General features: G+C 47.3%; 1 protein-coding gene across 1 annotated transcript; it reads left to right on the top strand.

Moving 5' to 3' along the window:
- Nucleotides 1–1,310: 1,310 nt before the first annotated feature.
- Nucleotides 1,311–10,704, top strand: LOC6590075 (5-hydroxytryptamine receptor 2B). The gene is made up of 9 exons (XM_026985785.1): nucleotides 1,311–1,880; nucleotides 4,666–5,344; nucleotides 6,595–6,728; nucleotides 6,932–7,041; nucleotides 7,103–7,292; nucleotides 7,412–7,549; nucleotides 8,254–8,595; nucleotides 8,709–9,182; nucleotides 9,308–10,704. Exons 2-9 carry the CDS (start codon nucleotides 4,939–4,941, stop codon nucleotides 9,404–9,406), a joined length of 1,893 nt encoding a protein of 630 aa, XP_026841586.1. The 5' UTR covers nucleotides 1,311–1,880; nucleotides 4,666–4,938; the 3' UTR covers nucleotides 9,407–10,704.
- The last annotated feature ends 7,839 nt before the right edge of the window (nucleotides 10,705–18,543 follow it).

Here is an 18,543-nt window from a genome sequence, read left to right as displayed (position 1 = left end):
GGACGAGTCTCCAGTTAAAGTTTCTGGCTCATTAGTAGAATGCTTAAAATATATTAAATGTGTGCAACTTGAGGGTCCTTCCACGCTCGGTTGAGCCACCGCTTAAAGCTCCATCAAGATAGTTCCAGTTATAGATATAAATTGCAGCTTTTGCTCCCCCTTGTTGGCTGTGTTAATTCCCCAATCAGAGTCGTATGCGTAATGTGAGGCTGAGAAATGATTATGTACTGGTCATGCTGCTGCTCTGCTCCGGACAAGGCCTAGCAATTGCAACAATCAATATTTTATTGTTGTACAAATATAGAAGAAAAGGCGGAGTAGCTGATGGAAGGCGGGTGATTCATGCCCCCATCCACATAAGCCACATACCACAAGCCACAAAGGCAGCAACTTAAAAGGCAGTCGACAAAGCCGTAGCGCCCAGGGCTGACCAGAACTGGGCAGGGCAGAGTCGAGCCAAGGCAAATAAATGAACGCCGTAATTATTGCTGATGCCGACGCCGGAACGGGGCCAAAATGTCACGTACTGGCAATAAACCGCTGCTAATTTACGATGCCCCGGACTGGTCCTGGTCCTGGGCCTGGTCCAGGTCTTGGTCCTGCTCCTGCTGCCTAGTTCGGAGTCCTATGCCTGATCCAGCGACATAACAAAAGGCAACGGAAGTCAAAAGGCAAACGGCAAACGGCAAACGCCTAAGCAGTTTGACCAACTCGAGAAGTTGTTGGCCGGACTACGGAATGTTTCACATTACGGCAGCTGCATAGAAATGGCCATCAAATTGAAGGCGGACCCATCGAAAATGCCAATAAGCAGACGCAGAGGAGGGCCTAATGCGCATTAGCCGAAAGACATCGTGTCCGTGCCCCCACCGCCTGCATTAGCGATATTAAAATGGAGCAGATCTTGCATTGTTCGGATTTCCCTTCGTTGTTTTGCATCCATTAGTCGAGCATCAGAAGCTCACTGATGCGGAACGAGCAGCAGATTTCCTCTTTTCCGTTAATTTTGAAAAACTAATCTCGTTGCAAACTCGACACTCAACAGGCAGCAAAGAGAGCCGGAAAACGGCGGCTCTCTTAGCCAGCACGAGTGTAGACTTTCCACATGCCGTATAAGAGAGCAGAGGGAGCCGGCAAAGGCGCCTGCGTCAGTCGGTAAAGTCTACACGAAAATCAGCTGCTTTCGGTTGTTCCTTCTGCTCGAAACGGCCACATTGAAGCAGTTTGTCAATAGTTACGCTTGGGTATAGGTTCAAGACGCGAGGCGCCGCGACTCGCGTGCCGCCAGTTTAAAGAAAAAGACAGACCCAGACCAGACCAATTGTTACTGAAATATTCGGGAATATCAAGACTGGATAGACTGAAAGTCACAGCCATTCGATCCATAGCCGAAAGCTTCAACGATTCAAAGATTTTGAGGAAAAAGCACATTCCAATACTCAACTGCTGTTTAAAGCTGAGAGTTCTTATTTTTTGTGGTATAATTGAATAACAAAAGTGAGCGAAAAACCCCGCATAATTAGGACGCAAACAAGAAAACCCCCCGAAATAAAAAAGATAAATAAAATCAACCATAGAATCCCATACAAACAAAACTGCGAGACGAAGGAGGCTGTCATTGTGTGTGCTCTTAGTATCTGTGTCTGTGTCTGTGGCTGCGTGTCAAGTGGGGGGTGAGAGACCATCATCATCATCATCCTCTCCAGGTCCAGGTCCGGGTCCGTCGCCGTCGCCGTCGTAGCTGTTGTCCGGTTCGTTGTCGTCATCGTTGGCGTTGCCACAACTCGGTATAAATATTCATTTTGACGAATCTACCTGCGGCTGAGTGGCGCTAATGAAGCGCACAAAATGAAAATGAAAGGACATAATTATGCTTATGTGTGAGTATAATGAATAAGAATTGTTCCATTCCCCCACCCACAAGGTCAGTCGTTGCTGGTAGACATGCTTTTAACAGTTCTAGCACACACAGATAATTTTGACAGTTTAAACACACACATTCCCAATTTTGTTTGTGCAGTTGCATTGAATTGCTGGAGAAATACTTCTTATAGTTTTTGGTACTCGTTTTGGTCCTGGTCCCAGCCCACATCCTCTTCCTGTCTTACTTCTGGCTCTGTTCTCGGTAAATCGTGTTGCCGGTTTCATTTTGCTGGCCTGTTTGGCTGCTGCTGCCTATTGTGCACTCGTCTGGTGGAAAATTGAATTGAAAATGTGACTCACAGCTTGATTCGTTCCATGAATGACAGTCCTACAGGCATGTCGACCCCAACATCGAGAGCAATTATAGTCCTGCATTAGGTTTCAGATTCCATTGTTACGGAAAGTTGCGCCTTGAGTGCAGACTGCTGTTCGATTGGCGGGTGGTATCATCTTCCTAAAGTTTCGCCCCCATAGGTCTATGAACTCCATCCATCCATGCAGGCATTGTTTCGGCTCTCCCGCTAACTGCAGGCCACTTACATGTATCCTCTGACAACTGGTAAAAGAATTATGTTGCAGAACATTGAACTCTTCTTCTAATTGGAGCATTGTACGAGTCTTCAGTTCAGCAGTTCAGCACTTTACACCGCTGCAGCGCGCTGCACTCTAGGCCAAGGCGAATAGCATCCAGATATGCTGGAAAGTGGGAGAAGTGAAAACGGAATGGACTAGGATGATCAAAACGAAATGTCTGCCAAAAGATTATGCTGACACAACGGCAACAGCAGAAAACAGCAGCAGCAGCAGCATTGGCAATGGGAATGGAAACAACAAAGGAGCCAGGCCAGTGCCAGCAGCAGACATTCAACAGAGCTTTTTGTATATTTATTAGAGTATGAATTAATTCAAGTATGTGTATGCGTGTTTGTGTGTTTGTCTGTTTGTGTGTGCATCTGTGAGATTGTGTAAGGGGTAAGAGTCGAGCCTTTGGGGCAGATTCTGATTCAGATTCGTGTAGGAAGAAACCGCAGCTCGACGCGATTTTTTCTGTCCTTCCGTTTCGACTATGCTATCCCCCAAAGCGAACTCTGATGCCAACGTTAGCACATATTCCCTGCCTCTTTCTTATGGGGCACACCCAACCCCTACCGACCGTACCCCGTATAGAAGCAAAACAAAACAAAAAAAATGTATTAAAGCTCGAATTTTCTTTCATAATTAAGAAGAGTAAAAAAGCTTCTGGAGTCACGAACGCAAGATACCACCTAAGATATATTCGATTTGGTTTATAGCCCCGTTTTTTTTAAATTATTTGAAACCTCTTAGTTAATGGATCCACAAACACAAATATTCTGTGGAAGTCCTACTACAGTTATACTAGACAGCCTGCATTCAAGATTATATACACATGTACGAGAATGTATGCTCCAAGAGGGGCGAGGTACAACTGGAAGAAAATGTAAAAACCGAAAAGGAAAGCGAAACGCCAGAGAAAGGAACCCAGAACAGTTTTAGTGCATTTATTAATAGCAAGGCGACGAGGACTGTGACTACGACTATGACTATGCCTTGAGCTAGGCGGCGAACAGGGAAAGGGGCGGGACGGATGACGATTACCTTGACTATGAAAATATTTCTCACACATGAGCTGCTAGAGCGCATTGCATCGCATCGCTTCGCTCTTCCTCTTTCCGCTTTCGACGTTCTTATTAGCATATTTGCCAGTGTTCTCCGGGCCAAAACCAGCAACAGCTAAAACAACCGCAACGAGGGCTTCCCCAAGCGTTTCGGAAGGGAAATTGGGTCGGCGCTGGAGATAAAGTTGCCCCACCCATGGCTCGCCCTCTGACGGCTATCTATCAAGCAACCTTCGCCGTGAGTCGGGCTCTCCAGGCAGGTGTTGGCCCGAGGGACTGTTTCAGACTGGTTAACTGTTTTCACCTGGGTTCCAGCCGCCGTGGGACACCTTGACACAGACAAAGGTCACCTAATGTGTTGCAGTCTGTGTGTGGGGGCACGGCACACAAAGGCCAAGAGCCAACGCCTCAACGCCCGACCAGCCCCATTCTCTGTGAGTGTTTGCTAGACGAGAATGGAAATTTTCAAGCTTTTCGCTTCTTTATTGCATTTTTCCCTCTAAAGAAGCATACCATTTTGCAACCGTTTGCGGTGGGGATCTAGTTTTCTTTAGAAGATACAGAAACCAGGTTTTACTAGTGAACTGTTAGCTTTGATTGTTTCCTCGAATAGCAATTGAAAAGGGATCTGAGTTTAAAGGTTAAAAGGTACGAAAAACAATTTGTAAAAGAGTTTGCCCGATGGCGATGATTAATTAATTGGGGGACTCTCGAGGTAAACTGGGCGCAACGAGACGAAAATAATTAATCATGATGCGAACTCAATTTGCTGCTCATATACTAAGTACATGTGAGTGCTGTCCCTCTAGAAATTGCAGTGTTTTGAGGATTAAATTATTTAATCTTTGCTGAAATGCTTTCCCTTGCAGTATTCTACGGTTATCGTATAAGTAAACACATTTTGTAAGGCTAAACCCAATGAAAATTAGATTAATATATTGAGAAAATTGTATCTTCAAGGGTATCTAAAGCGTCGGCCATGTAAGCGGATGAAAACTCCATTTTGATTTTGCTTTTGGTTAGGTTTTTTCATCGCTTTTGAAGGGCTGCTGCCATTCATCGCTGACTACCCCTATTGACTCTCGAACCGCCCTGTATTTTGCAGTTTACGTGTTAAGTGCTTGGCAAGCACGATTAAGACGGTTTATCACCCGCAACAGCGGCAGCAACACGAGCGACAATCACAACATCAGCAGAGGCAACATCAGCGGCAACAGAGGCTACGGCAACTGAAACAGCAACAGAATCAACAGCAACAGCTGCGACGGCAGCATCAGGAACAAACGCGTTAGACACACTGACACGCCCCAAACAGTGTCACACAGATACACACTCACACATAGGCCGCCACACAGATATACACAGATATATCCACATAATGCTGAAAGCAATGACGACACCAGCTACATTGTCAGCAGAGTTCGCCGCTGCCGCTGCTGCTGCTGCTGCTGCTGCTGCGATGGATGACGATGTCCCCACGAGCATTTTTGAAATAGAACTGCCTGCCATTTTGCTCAACGAGAGCCTCTTCATCGAGCTGAATGGCAATCTAACCCAGTTGGAAGGCACGACCACCAATTTGAGCCAAATCATTTGGAATCGCAGCGATGACAGTAGCAGTGGCAGTGCAAACGGAAACGGAAACGGAAATGGAAGCCCCATCTTCGGTCTGGACGAGCAGCGGCGGGTGGTCAGCGAGCGTGAGGCGGCCGAGTTCTGGCTGCTGGTCAAGATGATAGCCATGGCCGTCGTGCTGGGCCTGATGATACTCGTCACCATTATAGGCAAGTACTTAATCAAAATCAAATCCAAATTTAAATTTTGCTTCCCCCAACACAAACACAAACGATGGCGAGCAGGGCAGACAGTGCCAAGGGGGAAGGCATTAAATTATTCTCAAATTTATGCCGCTGGGATAAGAAAAGGAAAGGCAAAAGTTTCCATATCGCCGCCGAAGTGAACTGTAAATGAAGTGAAATTTATGATGCAGAAGATTTTTATTGCGCCCTCTTGGTGGATATTTATTGATTTTTTGGGGGCTTACAAAGATGATTTGCTGCCTCCACTAGGGGAGTGGCTGGCGGGCTGGCTGGCTGCTTGGTGGTGGTGGCAGATGATATATGAGGAGTTCCTTGTGCTGAGACGTTTAAGACCTCAACTGAGGTGGCTGCTGCCTGGCACAAACAATGTTCTCCGAAATGTCTGTGGCACGTGAAAAGCTATTAAAAACGCGCCAAGGCGTCAAATGGAAATTACGACAAACACACGGATACTCCGTACACCCCCCACACAGATGGGAGGAGCACCTAAAACACACACACACACACACACACACACACAGAGATAACAGTTTGTCTACATTTGGTAGATGCGACGTAAACGCAACATATCCTTGGCAAGGCATATGCAAATGCAGTTGCTGGCATGGGCCAAGCGACGACAAAACGTTTTGACAACCTGCAGCCAAGACCGAGCTGTCTCAGCCGAGCCATAAAAGGAGGGAAAGTAGTGGGGAAACTGACGTGGTGTCACTTTTGTGCCTTTGGGGAGGTGTAGCAGAGAGGGTGCCACAGCGGCAATTACATTTTGCCAAGTTGCATGCGCTTAATCAAAGCCAGCAACGACAATGATGATGGCGACGTTGACTCTGAGCAAGCTGCCAGCCAGCTCTCATTTGCATCCCACAGAGAAGGAGAAGGAGCAGTAAGGAGTAGGAGAACTGTTAGGAGACAAGTCCCGAGGCTAAGAGCGCGAGGGGAAGCATGCCTGCTTCCACATGCACCATTGCCAGCAATTAGGCAAATAGCTGGAAACTCCTTTGAGATGACGCTTCTGCCACTGATTGATTCTGTCGAGCTCGATTTACTGTTCCCCGAATCGGCACCCAAAAGTTAATGACTCTGACTGGGGCTTGTGCTTGAGCTAATCCTACTCCTAATCCCCTACCCATTTATGCATCGTTTGCTGGATCAACTTATATCAGCGTTCATTCCGAGAGCTGCATTCTGAAATGGTCTTCCTTTTGTGTCCACAGGCAATGTGTTCGTTATTGCCGCCATCATACTGGAGAGAAACCTGCAGAATGTCGCCAATTACTTGGTTGCATCTCTGGCAGTCGCTGATTTATTTGTGGCCTGTCTTGTCATGCCGCTCGGCGCCGTCTACGAGGTAAGTGTCCATTATCGGTTCCATTGTGGTTGTCTCACTAACCTGACTACCCTACTGGAAGTCTGTGCGGAAAGTGATTGCCAATTAAATTAGGCGCCAAAGAGTTGGCTCTCTGCTGAAGTGCTCCATGGCTAATTGTTTCAATTGCATCATCACTGGCAAACAATGTGCTATCGACTACTTGTACTTTTACTTTTCTTTAGATAAGCAATGGCTGGATATTGGGACCGGAACTTTGTGACATTTGGACGGCTTGTGACGTCCTTTGCTGCACAGCATCCATATTGCATCTGGTGGCCATTGCGGCGGACAGGTGAGTGTCAGAGTCGCCTTTCCCGGAGTGACGGAAGCAATTTCGCTTTTTTCCCTCGAAGATATTGGACGGTGACCAACATTGACTACAACAATCTGCGGACCCCGCGGCGCGTCTTTATGATGATATTCTGCGTCTGGTTTGCCGCCCTGATTGTGTCCCTGGCACCGCAGTTTGGCTGGAAAGATCCGGATTATCTGAAGCGCATTGAGGAACAGCACTGCATGGTGTCGCAGGATGTGGCCTATCAGGTAAGAGATATTGATGGCAGTAATATCCAGCCATGGTCAATGACTTCCTCTCTCTCTATCGTTCTCTCTTTCTCTCTGTCGCTCTCCATCTCTGTTGCTTTTTCTCTTATAACCCATAGATATTTGCAACCTGTTGCACCTTCTATGTGCCTCTGCTGGTGATTCTATTTCTGTATTGGAAAATCTACATAATTGCCAGGAAGCGCATACAACGACGCACACAAAAGTCCTTCAATGTGACGTTGACGGAAACAGATGTAAGTGCAATCGAAATTTCCCCTTCCCCTTCCCCTCCACCTCCACCTCCACCTCCATCTATTCCCTACTTCTAATCCCAGTGATAAATTTCAAGTGTCCACTTGGCCAGCCTCGTGGCAAGAAATAGTCGAAAAATTACGCATACGCCCGTCCTACATATGATGCTATTCTATTCAGTCCCCCTTTATTGGAGGGAGGCTGGCCGAGTGGATGTTGATGCTGCTGCTGCTTCAGAAGTGTATTTGCTTGCCTGCCATAATGAGTATGTCATTAGCAGAAACAATAATGCGAATGTGAATGGGCATGGGCGTGGGCGTGGGCGTGGGCCTGACAGAAGTGGAGTCCTCGGCTGCTCATTAGAATGCCCAAGTGAGCACTCGATGCGAGCCCCAAGAGCCAAAAGCCAAACAAATGCCAACCGAGATTTATGATCAGTCCAATGTGGCCATGCCTGTGTCCGTGCCCGTGCCCGTGTCCAGGGGAGTGGAAAATGCGTGGCATATGGGGAGTGCTAGCTGAAATAATTACAGTTCCAGAGAAAGTTGATTTGATTATATTTCGTTGACAAGACACGAGCCAAATGCTGCTCAATGTTCTGCCAATAATTTGCCAAAGCACTTTTCATCGAGTCCATAAACAAACAAGCCATAAATAAGTCGAGTACCAGCTTCTCCCACCTCTTCGCCTCATTTCCTTTCCCCAGTGCGACTCGACAGTGCGTGAGTTGAAGAAGGAGCGGGGCAAGCGGCGCGTGGCAGAGCGGAAGCGGCAAGAGGCTGGTGACGAGATATCCGCTGGCGTAACCGAGCCGCAGGTGCAACATCGGACGCGTAAGCGAATGCGGATCTGCTTTGGCCGCAACACGAACACGGCCGGCATCTGTGCCGGCTCGGAGGGAGCCGTTGCTCGATCCATGGCCGCCATAGCCGTGGATTTTGCCAGCCTGGCGATCACGCGGGAGGAGACGGAGTTCAGCACCAGCAACTACGACAACAAGAGCCACGCGGGCACCGAGCTGACGACAGTCTCCAGTGACGCGGACGATGTAAGTGCGATTAAACTCGCGTGGCGGATGAGAAACCCACCGAAGGCGCTAATTGTTTGCACACCTCTTTGTTCCACCTAATGGGGCCTTTGCCTTTGCCCTTTTCCTCGCAGTACCGCACCAGCAACGCTAATGAAATCATCACGCTATCGCAGCAGGTGGCCAATGCCGCGCAGCATCATCAGATAGCCTCCCATCTGAATGCCATAACGCCGCTGGCCCAGTCCATTGCAATGGGCGCCACCCACCTTACCACATCCACGGCTGGCATTCGGACGGAGGAGGGCGCAGAAGCAGTGGACGGAGGCAGCAGCCCCGGCAAGGCCGTGGGCATTGGCATGGGGACTGTGCTATCCAGCATTGCCAATCCACACCAGAAGCTGGCCAAGCGCCGGCAGCTGCTGGAGGCAAAGCGAGAGCGCAAGGCCGCCCAGACACTGGCCATCATCACAGGCGCCTTTGTCATCTGCTGGCTGCCCTTCTTCGTGATGGCCCTGACAATGAGCCTGTGCAAGGAATGCGACATCCATCCGGCCATTGCCTCGCTATTCCTCTGGCTGGGCTACTTCAACTCCACCCTGAATCCGGTATGTAAATCCATGCGAGAGCACCGAACGGAACAACTTTTCTTTCTTTCTTCCCAAAGGACGTAACAATAGCCCTCGGTACTACTGCATCTCTTTCTCTATATGTTATTCGTATCTTTTCAAAGGTCATTTATACCGTGTTCAATCCGGAATTTCGAAGAGCCTTCAAGCGGATTCTCTTTGGCCGCGGCAATGCGGCGCGGGCTCGCAGTGCGAAAATTTGATTTCAACTGAAGGCCAACGAGGACCAGTATCTATAGTTAAGGTGAAACCTCAAAAACAAAAGTCTGGCAGAGCCGTACTCGTGCTCGCAGGAGGAGAGGTCAGTATCGACATGCTATGGAATTGGCCCATCTATGTAGCATGTAGATGGAATATGTTTTAGCAGCGACAATCTAAACTAGTTATAAACAACCCACACACACACACACACACCCATGTGTCCCAAAGACAAGAATCAGCAATCCGATGCAAAACGAAATTGTAGTCTTAAGTCAATGCTTCTTAGCGGATATACATATGGCATTATTGTAGATGATAGATACTCAGTAAATGTAAATTATGTAAATGCATATGCATATGCATATGCATATGATAGATACTTCTAGTCTTCCCTGTGTCTTAAAGAAACCCAAGTGAAGTAAAGTTTAAATATTAGCGCCCTAAGTAACCAGGTTGGGAATGATAATGATATCGGGGTAAGTGGTAAACAAGGCTGGGTCCAAGGAATTCGTATTTCTGTGTTAGTTGAATGTGTTTCGCTCTAGTTTAAGCATAATGCTCAATTATTTCCATCAGAATAGCTATAAGTCTAAGTGTATGTATCATGTGTGTATACAAGTCAATATCAAATTTTAACGAATTTACACGGCAAACACAAATTACTCTAGAGGATCTCCGCCACACATCAACAACATTGCATTGCATGTACATATAACAAGATAAAACCCAATTCACATAACACTCAAAAAACGCATCTAGCACGGCTTATAATCCAGGAAAATGAACTGAAGTGCAAAAGTGAACGCTGAAACTTTCCCCAGAAGCCCCATGTGCCCCGCAGCACACACAGCACTTCTAATTGTTAACCGAAACCGCAGAACAGTAAAGTTGAAAACCAAAGCAGTTCTGGTTGGATCATGATATATGAGCTATACTCAAACGCAGGCATACCATGCATACACATCCCCCAGTCGAATATGAGATATATTCATATGCATACATATGTATGTAATTATGTGTGCTCATATACGAGTATATAGTGGTATATTTATGGTAAATTTTTGAAAAGTTTTCTTGTTAATAAATGGACTTACAGTTTTAGCAGATAGTCAACCAGAAACCACCCGGCAACAACAAAAGTAACAACAGAAACTTAGAATACTATATATGTATGTGTGTGCGCATCTGTACGAAGTAGCCATTAAGTCAATGCTTCAGTTGAAACATAATATTCTTCAAAGTGCAATATACATATGTGTTTATATATATTTGTGGGTGTATTTATGCAACTTCTCGATGTGTATTTGATGTCAAAATTATTAAAATTGTGTTTTATCCAAAGCGGTTGACCTGCCCTCGATATATTACATATTCATATTACTTTCAGATGCCGGTGGGGTGGTATGGGAGAAATGGGTGTTTCGTGGTCGGTCTCTCCTGTGCATTGGACAGTTTGAATGTTTCCTCTCACGTCGAAATTGACAAAGTTTTCAGGCCAAAGCAGGCCGCACGCACTGGCGTCTGTTTTGTATGTATTGTAGCTTAGCAAACTGCCCGCGCATTGAAATGTCAAAGTTCAAGTGCACACACAGAGAGCCTCATACGACAACATACTGCCTATGCGGATAGGTCGAGTGGTTGTGGGTGGTATAGTGGGCTGGGGCTGGGGCTGGGACTGGGGCTGGGACTGGGATTGGGGCTGTAGATGGATTACGCATTGGCATTATCAACACCGGAACAGGCAAAAGCCGACAAATGGTCCTGAATGGGCTGGCGCACTCTCCCACAGTGAGAGAGCGGAAATAACAACAAAAATCGATACTTCAGGCAAAACTCTGATACTATTAAATTTTCACCCTTCTCTGGAAGGAGACCATCAGACCCATTCTTATGTGCATTCTCTGAGGCTGCAGCTAAGTGTCTCAAAACTGGCTGACTCCATAAACAGCTAATTACATTGGCCACCAGGAATTTGGGTCAAATGGGAACGCTTTCAGCTGATACAAAGCCCTGGCCTCAGTAAGTCTTTCCTTTGTCATTTTTCTGCTTTCTGGCTTATAAAAACGCACATTATTTGCCAACACTTTTAATTTCCTGTTGGCCCAGGGGCTTCCACATACGAAAAGCATTCACAGGAATAACATTATACGGCTCCACTAAAAACGACACAAATTTGAGTAGAAAAGTTTTTGGGATATGGGCAAATTAAATACATAGACCTCTTGAGCAGTCAGGGTATGTAAAGAGCAATATTAAACCACTCGGTTTTTAAATGAAGCAAAAGTCGTCGAGTCATCCGGAGGGAGTATCGCAAATGTGTCACATCATTGATAACCCAATATCCATACATACATATACGAACATATATGCACATGTGTGCGTCCCTTTATTAGCCTAGTAGCATTATTAATTTCCTCTCTAGCACAGCAAAGGCAATAGCTGCAGGATAATGCCAATAAAATTCGTTTTATTAAAAAATTCTTAGGCAAAAATTCCATAAATCGAATAAATATCAAGTGGCACTCCACCACGATGGCTTGGTACCCTGCCAGAGGTAGCATCGGAGAAGGAGACCATGAGTGGAACAGGCGGGCAGGCAGGAAGGCAGGAAGGCAGAAAGGCAGGAGCAGGATCCAGCATCAGTTGGAGTATCAAATCCTGGTTTGTTTGCTTGGGCATCAATTTTTGAAGGCTTCTTCAGCCACACGAAACGAACTTTTGGGCAAGCAATTCAAAAGGTATTAAAAGTATTAAAACTGAAATGAGTGTGGCCAAGCATCTATCAGCTGCTGCCCCAGCATCTACTCGTAAATCTCTCTATGTGTGTTCGGGGGTAACTTTTAATTGAATTGCTTTGGATGTGTGCAAATTGCTTGAAATGATTAAGGGCTTAAGGCATGAGTGTTGACTAACATCGAAGGAGCACACACGCAGCTCTGTTGGCCATTGTCCAGCTCTCCAACTCTCCAGCTCTTAAGGTACTTATAAACCAGTTGAAGCAGTGCTCTGTTCATTAAACGACTTCACGCAAGGCAACTCGTAAAAACGCGTTACTGGAACCAAAGAAATGAAAATGAGGCAGGGAAAAAAACTCAAATAGAGTTGGAAAAGCAAACAAGTAACTTAAATATTTATGGCTCTGGCAGGACGATGCGATGGCGGCAACAAACTCATTGCGAAGTTGTTTAAACCACTCTCCCCTGGCCATTCAATGGACAGGTCCGAGCACAAAAGGAGACAGGACACTGGACACTCCACTCACGGAAGTTCGACTTTGTAAAGACTTTTTGCAAATTGCGGCCAAGTGCACTTTTCGTTGCCTTTCAGTCTGCTGGCGCATTGTGGTGACTTCTCCTCCATGAGAAATGACAGGTCCAACAGAGCGGACCCAGCAAAAGTGTGGAGGGGCATTGAAGGGCAGGGGATGCTTGTAAACCGGCACAGCAAATTGATGCCCGTCTGAACTAATTACAAAATAATTTAAATTATTATGTAAGCTGAGAGCACAATGAATTTAAAGTTCTGACGGGGCCAAAGTGCAGTCTATGGTCTCAGCCAATGAAAGCCAGTTGCCGCTGAGCAACTGCACCTCGAGAGCCGGCTCCGAGATTGTATCCCGCAACAAACTGTACACTTTTGTGCTGATATCGCTAGGGGAGATTTGAACCAAGTTTGTTTCAAGTCTGCTATCGTGTCTGTGCAGCTTGTTCTTTTGGCCAGCAGCTTTTGGCGCTGACAACTAGCGCAAAATGCCAAAAAGGACACGTACACGTACGTAATGAACACAAACACGTACGAAGCGACGGCGACGGCGACGGCGACAACGTTCGAGAACAGATACGACCGGGCTTAAAGTTTCATCTCCCAAAGTTGGTGCAACAGCACAGATGAGCCGAGGGCCAGCCCACGGCTAAGAGCGAAAAAACCATCTCCAACTTGCTGCAAAAGTTTCCCGTTGCAGCGGCTCGAAGGGTGTCCAGGCGTTGTTCGGCAATGGCCACGACGAAGGGTGAGGTCTTCGCTCAGTTTTTGTGGGATGTGCAGCCGGCGTGACGCTCAACGCTCAGCGGAAGTTGCCACCCCCCGTCCTGTTGCATTTTCGGCGCTGCGAGGCTCGGAGCTAGGAAGCACTTGTCGTGTAGTTGTTGTTGCTGCTGTTGTTGCAAGTTACAAGTGCCGTTTGCTTAATTTTTATGCACATGTAGCTGTGTGCGCGAGAGAGTGTATACGAGACTGGCTCTGTGCGAGTGTGTTTGTGTAGTGCAGTTATTGCTCTTGTTGGTTTCTGCACACTTTACTCGGTGGCGGGTCGCAGAGACAGCAGGACAGCGGGACAGCGGGAGCCTAGCAGACAGAGGGAAAAAGGGAAAAACACTTGCGTAAACGAGGCTAGGACTCGGCCAAGTTTTCGCACAGTCGAAGGGAAAAGTTTTCACCAGGCGCACGGCCTTGGGTAAGTTCAGACACTGACATTGTGACTTCCTTGCCGCCGTGCCAGCCGCACACAGTCACGATAAATGAACATGAAATTGAAATTTAATGTACCATCGTCATCAGCAGCGGCCCAAACAGCAACATCTGCATTCGTTTGATTTGCATATGGCGCCCGGAGGAGGTGGATGCGGGTCCCAGAGCGAGTCGGGATCTGAAATTTGCTCCAGTTGCACTCTGGTGCCTCTGGAGCCATGTGGATTCAACAAAAGCCAGCCAAAAGCGCATAGAGATTAGAGCCGAGTACGTACATGGATTTACAGAAGTAAAAGAGGAAGTTTGTAGGCGCCCAGGGAGTACAAGCGAGTCGAGGAGTTACCAGCATGATCATAGAACCCTTTGGCAGGCGGAGCATGATCTCATGGCGGGTAGTGACTGGTCGTGGAACTTATCTGATTGGAGCACTGCTCCCTTGCATGTCGCGGCCACCTTTAACCACCACGCCTTTTTCGCACCTTTCTGGCTTAACCTTTTCCCGGTGCCGTGGCGTGCTTGTAACCATTCTGGTTTTCCCTTCGTTTCGGTGTCGTTTTCAGGCGGGTTCCTGCTTCGCTTCTCTGCTCGGAAAACTCTACACACCTAGGTTCTTTTCCTCTTCAGCCTTATTCCTTTCCTGTGGATCTGTTTACCTTAGAAAGTGAAAATTATTCGCCATTTCTCAAGCCATGCCTCGCCTTTCCCTTCGGTCTTGCTCTCTCTTATACGCCTTCTCTTATACATTGCGTATACGCATACGAGTTCTGTAGAGTTTTTTGTAATCTTATCAGTTAGAATGGAAGTGCCGCTAGAGAGAGAGAAAGGTGCGTGTGTGTGTATGTGTAAATGCATTTTCCGGCTACCTTGTGGCGGCACGTTTATTTTGGCATCGACTATAGCCGGCTTCCCTCATTATTACGAACTCTTTTCCTATCAAGTGCCTCTGGTCGTTTATCTCTTTCTGAATACCGTTGGCTCTGCAAATAAACTGAATCGAAATGAGCACTTTTTCACACTACATATCGTATGTAGTCTGCGTATGTGTCTATCTGTTAATTAACAATTGGAGCTAAATGAAATGAAATTCTTCAAAGCGCCACTCCAGTCCTCCCTGTCGTTCGTTCACAGTGTCTGTCCTTCTGTTTCTACCGTTTCTGCGTTGGGTCGGGCGTTAATTAGCGGCTATAATATTTCTACGCGACTGCAGCGGACCAGCACCAGAGCAGGGCTGCACTCGTTTATTGGAATTTATGGCGTGCCACAGTCCTGACTTCTAACCAGCCCTGCCCTGCTCTGCCCTGCTCAGCCCTTCCTTGCCAGGCCAGCAATCGAAATGAAAAGCAGAACTCGCACGCCAACTCCACTGGCATTTCCGGACAGGTCATGTCCAGCAGCAGGACCTGTCCAAAAATACACCCAGGCCATGGCCCGCGTCTGGCTTGGGCGTTGCGTGCCATTTAACCGAAAGCTGTCATTTTATTGTTAGCCAAATACAAATCAAAGTGCGCTAATAACAGTCAACAGCAGCAGCAGCAGTGGCAGTGGCAGTGGCAGCTGCAAAGGCAGTAGGCGTGGTACCTCGTTCATGGCATGCAACTGAAAGTCCTCCTCCCCAGCCACACCCCCTGGTATATAGGAGGTGTGGCCGCAGCTCGGGGCGAGCTAATTCCTTTTGATTGCAGTGCAAAAGTGTGAAATCAAAATTCAGCGCGTGCTAAGCCCTCTGCTTCTCACAAACACAAGCACACAGGACTAGTTCTCTCACTCGCATTGTGTTTTCGGGCTTGTGTCTTGTGTGTTTTTGTGAGTGTTTGCTTGTTTTTGTGTATTGCTAAGTGGCACAACGGCCGCCGCCGCCGCCACCGCCGCCTGCTGCTCCAAGTCCAGTGTGCTTCGTCCACTTTTTGGGAATTTGTTAATTTTTGGCACGTTCTCCGAGTGCCTCGCTGCATTTATCTCTTCATTTTTGGCTGCCACGGCCGTGCCATGGTAATGAAGTGACTAATGGCTGCCAAAGCGAACTTCGGGTGTCAAGCCAAATTGAAACAACAGCCAGCCAAGCAGCCTGAGAGTCAAGAGGTGGCGAGGGGAGGGGATCACCCACAGCAAGTGATTTAATTTCATTTCTCTCTGTGGTGGATTTCTTTCAACTCTAAGTAAAGAAACATCCCAATCCTTCAATCGAACAATTCCTTCAGCTGCAGCTCTCAATCGTGGATTCCTCTTAACTTGATTATCGTTCAGCTAGAAGTAAAGACGGTTTTCCATATTTCATCTGTGCTTCAACGCAGCAATTACACATGCTGAAAAATAAAGCAGATGGAAAGAAACCCAACCACACGCAGACATCTAGAGTTACAAAGGAATCCGACGGCTGCAGCTGTCGAGTGGGCCCCTCGCCAATATATCAAATGTCAGTTGGGCTTTGGCAGCATTTGAAATGTCCAGAGAGTTCAGAGTTCCCAGTGTATTCATAGTATCCAGACAGGACACACGAGTGCACGAACACGTATTGTATCTGCATGGCTCTTGCTCCCTCTCCCTGTCCCGTTCTCCCTCGTGCCTCCTCCTTAATCCTGGCGAGGTTTCTGGTGTGATTGTGATGAATGCGAACAGGAGCGGCAGCAGCAGCCGCAGCCGCATCACCAGAGAAAGTATCATGTGTATGGCAGTGGCTGGGGCAAGGAGACACCAGGCTACCCCCGCCCCCGGGTAAAGGCAAAACAAATAGACGCAAAAGCCCAAATTAATTTGCAATGCTCGGACCGATCCCGGCCAGGTCCGTAGCCGGAGCCGGAGCCGGAGCCGGGCCTGGCCAGGCACATTTCTTGCACAATCAGACGGCCTAATAAATGGCAGTGCATATATCAGAGCCACACCACACCACAGGCCTCCTACTACATCCATCCATCCATCCATCCGGCTAATAAAATGCCCTCATTATGCAGGTAAACGGAGCGGCTCGAAGCAACGGCCCAAGTCCTTTTGATGTTTTTATGCCAGAGCATTTAATATCAATTTTCAGCTTAAACATGCAACAGGACTGAACATGAACCGGAACTGACCCCAGCACTGACCTCACCTCAAGTGCCGGGCACAACCTATGCCTCTGACAATCTGACTTTACCCCTAACACTACGGGTACGAGTACGTGTGGCAGTTTCAATCGCTTTCGTGCGTCTAATCGCTAAATGGCCAAAACAAAGTAACAAAAGCAGAAATAATGCCTGCTCCAATTGTTGCACGCCACTTACATTACATATTCCAGCCCCTGTTGCTGTTTCTGTTTCTGTCTCTGCCATGTCCACCTGCCACTGCACACTTTTATCCCCACATTACTAGCCGGCCAGCCACGCCCTCAAATTGCATGCTCTCACGATAATACCTTACTTTGCATACAAATTGTTGGCAGCGCCTCCAGCAGGGGAGAAGGAAGAGCTAAACGTAAGCCCAACCCAACCCAACCCAACTCAATCCAGCCATGGTTCAAAACTGCCACCGTCTCGTGCCAAAGTTGGCTATAAATTTGTAGTACATGCCAAGAGGCAGGCAGGGAAAAGAGGCATAGCTTTGGGACGGACAGGAGAAGGGTAACCCCTTACTTCGTACCTATCAATGTGTGTTCTACCAAACCATAAATTATGTCTGAGGTTATATTCTCATAACCGAAATATTGACAAGAGCTCGTAGTCTATTTTAATTGTTATGCATAACCAGAGGCAGTCCTTCCCTCTGGAATAGAGCCCACTGTGGCCAAGACCAAGATTAACTTCCCGCCGCCACCGACTAATGCAAAACCAAGCGGATTTGTCTCTGGTTAAAGTGCTTTTTAACTTATCGCCGGCGCCACGACCACAGAGCGAGTCAGAGGACTAAGCCGCGCCAGAACGGGGCCAGGACACAATGGGGAATTTCAATTTAACACCAAAGAACGCTCTATGATAAATTGCGGCAACGGATGCCGTCGATACAAAGAGTTATGAACACGGGACGACCTCCATGGCCATTTAAATATAAATCAAATGCTCGGAATGATCCAATGAAGATGGGCAACTACGGGTGTTCCTTCCAGACAAACGACCATTGTCAAGGTCATAGATGTATCCCTCTACTGCTACTGCTCCTGATGTTGTAGCTGTTTCGGGCTTCCTGTTGCCGGCTGTCTGTCTGTTTTTATTAACATAACTAAAGGCAGAAACATGCCCTACGTGGGGAGTGGCGCTGGCGCTTTGATGAATCGCTGGACCCCGAAAATGGAAATAAATATCAATGCGATTTCTCTTCTGATTTACACGAGCCTTTGTTTTTGTGCAGCAACAGGGGATCTCTATCCGAATTGGATTCAGAATCATAGCAGTAGTCGGAGTCGAAGACGGGGACGGAATCGGTCGTGTGATAAATGGATTTCTCGTGGCGCATGATAAATGTTAATTCGTCAACAAAAGCCAAGCGCTGCTGCTGATACATTGACCTTTGGCAAATGCCAAATTCATGATATAGGTTACACACACAGGACCACATATGGTACGCATCGATATCGAGGCCAAGACTTTACCGCACTTGTTGGCTGGGTTGATGAATGAATTACATAATGCAAGCCCTGAAAATATTCCCAGCCCATGGCCATAGATTGCGTAACTGCATTTCAACGGCAGAAGCATCTTCTCAAGTA

Source organism: Drosophila persimilis, unplaced genomic scaffold (assembly GCF_003286085.1).
Source record: "Drosophila persimilis strain 14011-0111.01,24,50 unplaced genomic scaffold, DperRS2 tig00000002-arrow-pilon, whole genome shotgun sequence".
NCBI classification, from domain to species: Eukaryota; Metazoa; Arthropoda; class Insecta; order Diptera; family Drosophilidae; genus Drosophila; species Drosophila persimilis.
The sequence above is the reverse complement of the archived record's forward strand: the minus strand, read 5'-3'. Positions and strand labels throughout refer to the sequence as shown.